This window comes from Nothoprocta perdicaria, unplaced genomic scaffold (genome assembly GCF_003342845.1).
Source record: "Nothoprocta perdicaria isolate Ctin4 unplaced genomic scaffold, notPer1 scaffold_104, whole genome shotgun sequence".
NCBI lineage: Eukaryota > Metazoa > Chordata > Aves > Tinamiformes > Tinamidae > Nothoprocta > Nothoprocta perdicaria.
In genome coordinates, this window is record NW_020454139.1 from 1,433,744 (window position 1) to 1,446,326 (window position 12,583).

At 37.7% G+C, this 12,583-nt stretch overlaps 1 protein-coding gene across 1 annotated transcript in view; it reads left to right on the forward strand.

Moving 5' to 3' along the window:
* The window catches only part of SH3GL2 (SH3 domain containing GRB2 like 2, endophilin A1), an 89,029-nt gene that overhangs the window by 71,104 nt on the left and 5,342 nt on the right, over nucleotides 1–12,583 (forward strand). The window contains exons 3-7 of the mRNA XM_026043856.1: nucleotides 1,843–1,915; nucleotides 6,688–6,831; nucleotides 8,614–8,747; nucleotides 10,107–10,265; nucleotides 11,663–11,766. Of these exons, the coding sequence (XP_025899641.1) occupies nucleotides 1,843–1,915; nucleotides 6,688–6,831; nucleotides 8,614–8,747; nucleotides 10,107–10,265; nucleotides 11,663–11,766 (614 nt within the window). The remainder of the gene's footprint in view (nucleotides 1–1,842; nucleotides 1,916–6,687; nucleotides 6,832–8,613; nucleotides 8,748–10,106; nucleotides 10,266–11,662; nucleotides 11,767–12,583) is intronic.

Consider the following 12,583-nt stretch of genomic DNA (forward strand, 5'->3'; position numbering starts at 1 on the left):
AGCAAATCCTGTAAAACAAGCTGCTGGTAAGCAATTTCTAAGATATATATCTTATATGCATCCCTGACATGGAAAAGCAGATGCTACTTCTGTGTGTATTTGTGTAGAGAGATGGGGAAAGACTTCGGATGGAATATAAATGAGAACCATGTAACAGGATCGTCCTTTTCCTGCAACGCAAACATTGCAGAGTTGATTTCCCCTGTTCCCCGTTTTCCCTTTAAAGTAGATGGAAGTGTAGAAGCTAACATCAAAACTGGAAGTTGATAAAGAAGATTTAGAAAAATGATGCAAGGTCTAGAATAAAAAATAGGACAGTGCAAGGGCAGAGTGAGTCCCATGTGTGTGGGTAGCAGAGGATGGCACCTGGGGTTGCTCCCGCCTGGCCCCGTGCCCCTTCATCCCTTGTCAGCTCTTCCTTCCATGGTGGATGTGTCCCTGCTGCACGTCCTGGCCATCTGCTCCCTCGCCTCCGCTCTCCACTGCAGCCTTCCAGCCCTTTCTGGGCTCCCCATTGGGACGTTCAGCTATTTCTTTACCCCCGGTTGCCAGTCCTCTTCTGCTGCTTAGTGTAAAGCAGGAGTGTAAAGGGGAGTAAGGGAGTAAGACCTGGCAGATGGCAGCAGTAGCAGAAAGCAGGAAAGAGGTCAAGCATACCGTGCTGTGACCATCTTATCTCAGGTCCTCACTTCGAAAATAGGAACTCGCTTTTGTGGCAGAGCAGCTCGCTCTGCGGGACACAAGCTACTTGTCAGAGAAAACCAATTCGTCTTCAAAAATGCAGAGTGTGGAAGAGACTGTAGGAAACCTTATACCTGCAGAAGGGGCATTGCCTCCTTTGAGGCCCTATTCTAAGAGGTACTGCATTTTTTTTTGCTGGAAGGTGCGTAAATCTTGCAGCTTCCAAAAAAGTCTGTGGATGCAGATGGTGCTCATCATCTCTTGGACGAACATGGATTAAAGACTGTTCATCTAAAGTTGTATGGATACTAAGCAGTTCGTTGATTGCCAGATAGTTGCATACTTCTACACTGCATATAACTTAGAAARCTGATGTGGAAAATTGCTTAAGAAACCAAGGAGTTCCTGTGGAAGGAAGCAATGATCTTCAGTCCAGAATAGTCAGCCTTATTTTAAATGCCCAAATGTAAAATTATTCTTTGTTGTTTCATGCCAAGGAAATAAATGGTCAGCACTTCCATGGTGACAGGTTTCTTTATGCTAGCTACTGAAAAAGACTTCTTCTTTCCCATTCCATTTTTACCTTTTTACCTTACCAGAATGAACCTTGAAGGAAACAGACAGTTTCTTTTGTCTTTAGTGGATTTTTTGGATTGATACCTGCTTTCCCTTTTCTTTTCTTGTTTATAGGAGGCCAAAGAGTACTTTGAACAAATAATATTTCAAGTATTTTTCAGTGACTTTTCTTGGCAAAGGTTTTCCCTTTTTGTAGGCGTATCTTAGGGTTGTATACATATTAATCAGCATCCCCATGCAACAAAAATTACATTATACTTCTATTTTTCCCTTTGCTGCCAGAATAATGGCCTAACTTAAGAGTGATTCTGCTACAAGTTAAACACTGGGATGATGGTTTCTATAGTGATTCAGGCAAGTTTCATTATCCCCATGCTGATTACCAATGCTTTATTTAGTCAGCATGCTAGATTTAGTTAGCATCAGTTCTTAGGGATAGAAAAATAAAATAATAAGGATAGATACACAGATAGATAGATAGATAGATAGATAGATGAAGAGAGGGGAAAAAAATATTGTTTTTGTCCAACATCTCTTTTCTTGTTTCTTTTCTTGTTTCTTTCTGTTTAATTCTTTCTTCTTTAGAAAGTGGATGTCACCAGCAGAGCAGTTATGGAAATAATGGCCAAGACAATAGAGTATCTTCAGCCCAATCCAGGTAATACAATTTCATTCTCACAACACTTGCAGCGCTTTGTTAAAACATTGGTTTTTTTTAATCTTCACCCATAGAGAGTCCAACAGAGCTCACCCTTAGTGGTACAGTTAAGATTAAAGCAAAATCAATGGAATTACTATGAAATGAAAAGACTTGAGATGAGCACAAGCTTCTGCGTCAATCCAGGGAATGGARGGTGAATCTAGGGCAGGGAAGCTGCTTTTCTTTTGTGTGTCTTCATGTTAAGTAAAGTGACAAGATGTGCTTCGAAGTCATGTGKTTCCTTGCAAGGAGCTGACTTCTGGGACATGGAGCAGGCTGGCGGTCAGGGCTKGTGCACGGGGCACAGAGCCTGTCCCACCACGTGCGAGGGAGCGCGTGATAAAAAAAGATACAAGATAAAAGCAGGGCTGCTAGTCAGAAGGAGTCAGGTAGTTCAAAGTGAAGTGTTCCTTTTTTTCCCCTTTCCTATCTGGTCCATTTTTAACAAAATTTTGAGAGGCAGAAGAAAAGTCCTTTTCTTCTAGGTTGTTCTGGAAATAGATAGGACTGCAATAGTATGAAAACCTACAAAAGATACAGCCCAGTTTTTGGGCTGGGGCATGGGGTAGACTATAGACCTAATCAGAGGCAACTAAGTTGAACTTTCAGAACAAAGTTGAATGATTGTTTTTCATGAGGAAAGGAAGGGTTTTGCACTTGGGCTTGTGGAAAGCTGCACGTGTCAGTCCTGCCAGTCAGATCGGTTGGATCATGAGGGGAAGCTGTCCTGTTTACTAGTGAATCATTAGATCAAGCAACTTAGGGAGTTCCACAATTAACTGAGAATAGAAAGGCTTTATACTAGCATAAACCAGTATTAACTTCACTAGTGAAACCAATGGCATTAAGCAAGTGTAAAAATGAGCACAGAAGTAAAATTAGGTCYTATGACTAATATCTTAGAATTACATAGAAAAAAAGTCAAAATTCAGGAGGAATAATTRACATTTGCTGAAATTCAGTTGGAAGTAGGTTTGAGTTGGTGGGAAATATTTTATCTCCAACGTGACAGATGAGAGAATGGTGCTGGTGTAGCTATTAATTAGTGATATTTACAAGTTAGACCACAGTGGGAAAAAGGAAGATGTGATGCTGCTGCCAAGCGATGAAAAAAAAAATGTTTAGAAGTTCAAGAAATGTTAAAGAGACAATAATAATGACTAAAATGGTTTCTGTGTCAACAGATGGAATAGTGTCTATGACTTGGGTCCATAGCTTCATGGCTCATCGTCAACAAGCTCTACAGGAGAAACAATAGACGTGACAAACATTATGGGGCTAGTGATAAAATTGTTAACTACTGTCAAGCCGCTGTTGTGCAGCATAGTGTAGACTGAGTAATAAGCTTTGGCTGCTTCGTGCTGCTCTGGCTGCCTTCCTGACTCCTCTGAGTGGTTGTGCTTGAATGACAAAAGTGGCCCACACCAGCAGCAGCGAGAAGAATTTCTGCAAGTAGCTCAAGATGTAGTTTCCATCACCTGGAGAGGATACAACTTTACATAGGTGCAGAAAGAGCTGTTCCCATACTTCAGCTACACATCTTTCACCTGCTTGTTGAGCATATGAAAAGGATCAGAAAGATAAAATGATAGTAAGAATGAGAAATATTTGTTTTTTATGTCATGTTGTTCATGCCACGAGTAGGTAAACGTGGTGGACAGAGCAGGATTATCTCCTTCAGCTCTTACAGAAGCTGGTTTAGACCAGTTATGAAAATGCAAAAAGGTGATCCTAGTGATAAGAATTGCTTTGAAAATAAAAGAAATTCTGCTTTAAAATTCCCCTGAGAGTTCAAAAACATAGTTTTCCACTATTTCTTGTTTGTTTTCTCATTTCTAAATACAGAAAATATAGAAAAATAGAAATATTAATAGAAATAAATACCAGAAATATTATTATCAATAAGATATTCCTTATAAGGCATATTTAACTGATTATTTTCCTTAAAAACTTTTCTCATTTTAGTAGCGTTTGTGATGCACATTATGAGATATCTAGAGTAGCAGAGTACAGTAGTGCTAGAGATCATTTGACTTCGTGATATATTTGGAATCAGTAGATTGTTCAGGTTTATTAAACAATTAATGAATTCATGAAGGAGAGGAGAGGAGAATTTACTAGTTATTGCAAGAGGAGCTGGGCTGAAGTTAGCAAGAATGAAAAAGACAGCCTTTTCTATTTCCCAAGATGGAAAAGAAGTTGGAGCACAGCTGAGAATAACTAAAATTGAACTAGGTGAATGCTCAGAGSTTTTCATGCATATGTATGTATTTTCATGCATATCACAACCATGATTTAAGGAAAACAAGATGCAGGATRAACGTGATTGAAAGTATAAAGAATGAGCAATGCTGAAGTTAGCTTCAAACACTCTTGTGGTGGCTGTTCTATGATTCACTGTGGTTCTATTAGCACTTGATGCCAAGGCTATCAATTCATTAGTAACACAATTAAGGGCAATGAAAAGGAGGAGTGCAACTGGGGAAAGAATCAGGTGTTCACACCACTTCCATATGGTATTTCATATATTTCTGCCCGTCCTCACTCATATTCAAACATAATTTAGAAAAGTAACTACATAGCAACGGAATAAGGCAAGTGACTAGGAGTGGGATCTCCAGATGGACCAAAAAATGGGACCTCTGCTCTTATGGAAGCTAATGGAATCAGCTCTGTAAGAGCAGTGGAGTGAGGCAATTGCTGAGTGTCTTCTGAAAATCACTTCTAAAACAAGATTACATGGGCCATGAGATTTCTACCAGGAAATAAAATTGACTGTAGAAACCAGATTTGATACTTAGATTAGATTAACTTTTCGTGCTTACCATACTGTTTCTTTCCACTCTTTTCTATCTGCCCAGTATGTAGCCACTCTTTTTATACACTTTTGTATATTTTTGATTTCACTCTTGAAATTTCCAACTTGCTTCCTGTGTCTTTGTTTTCGTTTCCTATCCTCTTCATTTTATTTGTGCCATAATCTATATTATGCTTCTGTACAACAGTTTTTGATTTTTAGCTCTCTGATCTATCATTCTTCCTTTTAATGCATGTCAGGATTGTTCCCCAAATGGTAACATTGGGGCTAACTGTGCCTTCCTTCTTTGTGTCATGCCCCCATCATTACTAATTGGTGTCAACAGGAGTCTTATACCGATTTAAGTAGTTTTGGTTTCCCTAGGGTTTTATCCTTGGAACGCTTCTCCTTGAACAGCCATGTAACAGCTTCTCCTTGAGCCAATATTAGGATTAGCTCCCTTTCAATGGCACTTCTAAAAGCCAGACACTTCATTAAAATGCCATTTCTTATACTGAACAGTCACACAGTCTGTTGCCTGCAGTTCTGTAGCACACTACAACAGAAGGCATCAACAAATCCAAATGCAGAAAAACATGATCTTGTGACACGGAAGGGTAGTGAGAAAGCTTACCAAAACATAATTACTGTATGTTAAAAATATGTTGCCCTTTCATAAGCTGCCTCTCAGGCAAAATATGTACTATGACAGTTTCCTGATTTTCCTGTGTCTGTTTGTGTGTTTGAGTCTGTGCATACATATGTGTGCCACAAAATGAAATATGTTCAACAAATGGAGCCATCTCATGATGTAGAGTCTTCAAAGTAAATTAAGAGTGAAACATTATTGACTTTAGTCAGCCAGGGTTTTGCTTTGTTGCATAAATGTGTGCAAAGTTGAGCTTTAACCAATGACATTCACATACATCAGCGTAAGTTACTGATGTTTTGATGTGATTTTTGGAAATCCATCAGAGTAACTACTGAGGTAGAGTCTTTTGCAGTAAGAAATTGGAGCTGTTCCTAGCTGCCTTCTTGTAGCACACACAATAGTGTAAGTAGAACCAAGCACTCTGATGCAACTCTGTGCCAAATCAGCTGKCAGCAGGATATAGCTGGCAATATTTGAAGCAAAATGTGATCAATTCATTCTCTGAATGCTATTCACATCTGTACTGATGTTACATTCTTATGCTTCCTAACTGATGAAAACAAAGTCAGAAGAAGGAAAGAATTTTTTTGTTGATGTGTTTACAGAAAATTTTTGCATCAGTTATGATAATTATGTGTGTTATCTTCTGTTTTGCAGTTGTGTATCAGAAATAAAAGATGAAGTACAGTCAAAGAGCATGAGTTTCTCCAAATCCTCATAAAAAACAAGAATTGTTTTAAAGATAGCTTATCACCTTGTTTGGGAGCATAGGGTTTTTGTTTTGGTTTGTTTTTTGTTTTGTTTTTGTTTTTGTTTTTAATTCTATGATAGAAAATCTTCCAAAAAAACTTGGAGTCTGCAGTAAGATATCTACTCTAAGCTTGTCCTTGAATCCTAAGGTGGCCCAGTCTGTTTTCTAGCTCATMTGCACCATTCCAGGTATTGAGAATATGGAAATGGGTTAAAGACTTTTCTTCCTGTTTTAACTCATATCAAATATGCTGTCTTGAGAATGTTTCTGGGCTTTCTTTTGTCCAAGTGATTTCAAGGAAAGTTCTAACTTTGTGCTCAGGACAGAGCCTCCTATCCGATCTACCAGCTAAAGGAAACTTCTGCAAAATTCAGTGACCAACAAGATTTCATGTCCTGACTCAAAATAATTTGTGGAAATCAGGAAGTTTAATTTTTTATTCAACTTCAACATTTCAGGTGAATTGGAACATTCATATTGGCTTACTCTAACTACTGTATATTTATAACTCTGCCACTGGCCTGTTGCAGCTTCCAGAGCTAAACTCAGCATGATCAACACTATGTCAAAAATTCGAGGTCAGGAAAAGGGACCAGGTTATCCTCAGGCTGAAGCCTTGCTGGCAGATGCAATGCTGAAATTTGGTCGAGAACTTGGAGAAGAATGCAACTTTGGTGAGTTGTTTGCTTCCCTTTCTATTATAATTAAATAGATTTTGTAATTAAGAATTATTAAAATGTTGTAATTATTCAATTCTATAAAAGAAGAACTTCTGCAAGAAATTTCAGAGTTTAGTTTCATCAAGCTGCTCCTCAAAGGTAGTTGAGGGCTGTTTTCATGATGCAGATCCAGTATCTTCTAGGGGTTGGGACYAGAGATTTTTTTCCTATGAATAAAACTCAAGTTGTTCCCATTGGGAACTGTGTCTCTATTGACTTCATGCTGTATCTCATTGATTATATTACTAGGGATATGCTGTGTTGAAAAGATGTATGTTTGGAATATGTATTATCACTATCCGTGTGTGTGTACAATAAAACCTGTCCTCAGAATCTTTATAATTAATGTTTCTGTCTGCACTTCAGGCATGGAAAAAAGGCTTATAAATATTTTTAATTACAATTTTGAAAATTCTCATTCCTTGTACTCTGTTCAGCCTTTTTTTTCTTTCCAAATTACACATTTTAAGACATGAATGACTACCTTTGTCTTATCTRTAACTTCTCACTCTCTCAACCCAAATGGATTTGCAGCTGCCTAAGTTAGAGATGTTCATCATTCTGTTCTTCAACAATAGAGCTTAATTAGAAGAGAGCACATTCAGAGGAGGAACTTACATTTCTGTGGCATTTCTACAGCCATTTTTGTAGGGCAATACCCTGAACACTGTAATAGGACCTTGAAACACTCTTTCTTCTTTGAGCCATCATAAAATGTTGTCTTGAGCATAAAGGCATGTGCAATGAAGGTACTTCCTTGTTTGCTGCACAAAATGGACCTATCAACTTGACAGATACAGGATGATTTTTAATAAAGATCGCTTTTTTTGTATTTTTTTCCTCTAACTTACTAGATTTTGAATCCATTTTCAAATGGAAAATGAAGTAATACAATTCAGTTTTTACAAACTGTTGCATGATGATTGCACTGGCATGCAGCAGAATAGATGTGACACTTATTTTCACATTCTTAACTAATAATAGTGAGTACATCTGCCTGTTACCTTTCACCTGGGTCTAGTAGGCTGTTTAATTTTGCCATGTGTTGGGAGATAAAGCCACGGCTTCTTGTAATTTGTCACATTTTTACTTTTTGAGACCCTTTGTGTTCTTTGAAAGTAGACTTTCTTCTACCATCCTAAGCCTTATAGCAGAGAAGTGTTTTTGTGCTTCCTGCTGTTGTCTCCATGCTGAGGAGAAAAACAGAGACATGTATTTGATGGATCTAAAGGAAGGCTTGGAAAAAAAAATACAGAAAGAGRGAGCTAATCCTTACTGAGATTTTGTCTCCATTAATATATAAACTTGACACCTGCATCAAAAATGCCACTAGTGAAAATGTTAACAATTTTTACTTTTGACACAGTCACACTGAGGCAGACAGAGTGACACAGACTTCTATTTCAGGTTTTTTGGTGGCAACACTGCAGTAAAATGAAGCGATTATTTTCTAGCAAGCTTGTCTCACCAGTGTGAGGGATAAGCAGACAACAYGGTGTGGGAACGGGCTGCTTTGATGCAGTGTGGGTTCTCAGCTTTGTCTGTGTAGGAATGTGTAAACTCTGGGGGCTGCAGAAGTGAAAAATACACGTTGTGCTTTCACATGGTGCATCATAGTCTGTTTCCTTCCTTGAGGCTGCAACTGAAATGTTAACTGAATTTTACCTGACACAGTCTCGTTCTACAGTAATTTGGAACTATGCTATTTTAAGATAAACTGGACATCTTTTCTTTCAGGACCAGCACTTGCTGATGTGGGAGAAGCTATGAAGGAGCTTTCTGAGGTCAAAGACTCCTTGGACATGGAAGTGAAACAAAACTTCATTGACCCACTGCAGAATCTGCATGACAAAGATCTGAGAGAAATACAGGTATTGCCGTCAGAGTGGCATTCTAGTAGCATGCAGAAATAGATGGTGTGTTTTCCCAAAACATATTGTGATTGTGCAACCTAAATACTTTCTTTCAGATTTATAGATGATCTGATTTGAGTTGCTTCTGGTTTGAGTTTTACATTTCAGTTCTATCTTTGTCATTGATAGTTTGGAAGAAGATCTAAATACTAACTTTCTGACAGTAGCATAGTCAAGTGTGAAAATCTCATTATTTTGCAGACATGAGCAGAGTGTACTAATTCAACCATTTGAAAACTCTTGTCAGTATCAGAATAGATGAATRGGTATTTACATCAATTTTGTAATATGTGACATGAAGAGAAATTTTGATAGGCGACTCTAGATTGGCACTACTCTTTTGTACATATGAAATCTGTGCCCAAAATGTTCCCAGGAACTGAGAGCACAAATAMCATTTGCTTGCACGAAATGTATAGTTAGTCATCCAAGTACCGTTCATCATTTATAGAGAAAAATTATGTGCATGCATGCTTATGTGGAGAAAGCTAATTTTACAATTGTAGAGGGAAAAGCAAATACTACAAATGCTTGTCTGTATGAATAACTATTCTTTGGAGCTTAGTAAGACTATCACATGGTTAAATATGAGTGGAGGAAGGGTGTCGTTAGGCAGTGTGATATATCTTAGGAAGCTGATGCATAAAGTTATGCAGAYCGTGATAGATGACATATTGATCCTTCTATGTAAAAGTAACCACCTAGAGCACTCTGCTGGTGGACAGCAGAGTGGACATTTGCTTTTGGACAGCTTAACATTGCAGCTGCTCAGCAGATTAAGTGATGAAGTGTTATGAACTAGAAAATCCTAAAAAGATCATTTCAAAAGTTAAGATCACTTAGTGAAAAAATTGCAAATGAAAAAAAAATCCTATTCATCTTATTCATGAAGACTCATAAGCAAAAATATACCAATTTGTGCTTTTAATGTCATTTTCCCTTAGAATTCTAGCAGAAAAACASAGTGTACAGATAATTCCAAATCATATGTTTAAAGTTAGAAACTCTCATARCTTCTTTTCAGATGCTCAAAGCTTCTTTTTTTTTCTTTTTCTTCTAATGTTGAAGGTGCAATGGTTACAAATGCCAGTGCAAAATGATTTCTTAGGTGAAATGTAAAATTGCCTCATTGCTATGTGTTTTCTCCCGTGGAGGAAGAGGTGATGCTGCAGAGAGACAGCACGTATTTGTAAATGCATGTGAACTGCCTAGTCACATGCAGTCTTACATGCAATTGTAATGAATTCTTAATTCAAAGAAAGGAGAGTTTGGAAATGGACTTTGTTTTGAGGTTGCCCGTGCCCTTCTGTTTTACAGCATCACCTAAAGAAAATGGAAGGTCGACGCCTGGATTTTGATTACAAAAAGAAAAGGCAGGGCAAACTCCCTGATGAGGAACTTCGCCAAGCTCTGGAGAAATTTGATGAATCCAAAGAGATTGCTGAGTCAAGCATGTTCAACCTCCTGGAGATGGATGTGAGAAATCCCTTGTTTGTGCTTTGAGCTGACCTTTAAGATTAGAAAGATGCTGGTGCAGTGGTGAAGGCAGTAATCTAAAACCCAAAAGCCTTATTTTTAAATGATGCATAGAAATGTGCTTCCTAGCTGTGTAGAGTTATTTGTAGCCAAAGACAAAACATCTTCATGCTTAGAATTTATAAATGTAAGTCATGATTTTGACTTTGCTCTTGTTGGCATTTGGTTTGAGACTTTTGTTCAAGAGTGTAGTATGCTGGGAGGATCAGTATAAATCAAAAATGAATTTTGCAACCCTTAGGTCTCTGTCCTAACCTAATGCAATAATGAGTAGAAAAGTCAAAGTTAATGTGACTGCTCTAATGTGACTCTGCATCGTATGTTCTGCCCACAAATTAGCTGAGGTTTTAGCATCTGACTGTAAGCCTGCAGGAATGAAATCAAGCCTACTAGATCTTCTTTGAGAATTTGTAAGCTAGAAACTGTAAAAATCAAACAAGAAAAAAATGCCTCTCTTAGATGAAAAGAAAAATCCTTTCAGTTGAAGTCTGTCTTATAAAATATCTTGTCAAAGAAACTACAGTATAAATGTTTCAGGTGAAGTGAATGAGTAGCTTTATTTAGAGTCTAAAATTACACCTAATTTAATATCTCATTTTTCTGCCAGTGTTGTAAAGAGGCCATAATAAAACTGAAAATATTTGTATATTGGAAACAAGATATAGCTGTGCTGAAATTAAACAAGCAGATAATTTTGTAGCTTAGGGCTTATAGTAACATGCAGTCCCATGCAGCCAGATGGTCCAGGCCTGCATTATGCCACTGTGGCTTTGCATGCTTTGGAAGCTGCTGGAAATTCTGTTCATGCCAGAGTTTGAGATGATTTTCTCTCATGAAGTAGAATAGTGTTTGCATGTATTACAAATATCCTGCATCCAAGACTGCATTATATCTTCCTGCTTTGGTCCACTGCACTGACCACGATGTCATACAAGCATAACCATATTCTGTTTAATTTTTCTGTTTAATTTTGTCTGCCTCAAACGGAGGAAGAGGCATATCACACTTTAATTACGAACTGATTTTTACTCATTCCATATTTCTGCATGAAGTAGGTGTGTATACTGTTGTGTGTGCAAATAGCCTGTGGATATGATCAAATGAGAAGAGCTGCAGTTAAAACCCCAGATCTGATCATAACCAGCTTTGCTATTTATAGAGAAATACTAACAACTGAAAAATGCTAAGGTAAAAACTTGCAAGCTAGAAAGATGAACCAACTTTCCAGAGAAATATATAAAGCTGTCTTTRCAGTGTTACTTGATGGTTTATTTTATATGCTATTGCTCAGTTGTTGTTACTGGCCTAAAATGCGATGTTTTAATGTCAATCCTCAGATTGAACAAGTGAGCCAGCTTTCTGCTCTTGTGCAAGCCCAGCTGGAGTACCACAAGCAGGCCACGCAGATCCTGCAGCGAGTTACTTCTAAGCTGGAAGAAAGGTAACACTAACTTTTTCTGAGTTTGTCTAAATGCTTTATGTTTTGCAGAGGCTGCAGGCTTATGATTAGTGCCTGAAAAAGTTACCTCTTGGGACTTTTTACATTCATGGTTATGAAAAMCGGAGTAATTTTATTTGCATTTGAAAATAAAGGTTCGTTTGATTTGGAGTATGCATATACTTCTGAGCATGCCTGAGTGGGGACTGAGTTCAGGAAATTGTATCATCTCAGCAAGGCTATTAAACGTGTTTTTAATTTAAAGTATGTACTTTCAAACACTATAAATCAGTAGGACTTAAGACTTGTTTTCATGTGCCATTCTTGAGAGATATTGTTAGTGTCTGTTCTTGAAGATCTTGTGTTCTCTTCCCCCTGCAGGGAACCTCCCTTGGCCAGATATTCAGAGTCTCCCACCATTTGCCATCAGACTAAATACTCTTCCTTTTAGCTCTGTTATCAGGTCAATTTTGATAAAAAGCTTAATTGTCTTTACTTCTGCTATCCCCTCTTCTATAGCACTGTGTGCTGTCTCAAAATTAATTCAATGTCTTTGAAAGTGTCTTAATCTTAAGAAATGTTGTTTCCATCAACACGAAACAGATTGAATCCTCTTGAAATGAGGAAGATAATGTTTTTAGAAAGTTTATCAGCCTCCCACACACACATGTCCTTCTTGAAGAAAAATGGCATAAAGGAAAGTTTTGTTTATTCCATATAGTTCTGGATGACTTCTCCTAAAAACTGGCCATAATTCCCAACAGCAATCAGTGCTCATATATTGTGTAGGATGAATAGAAAGGCAACATTTTAATTGCAT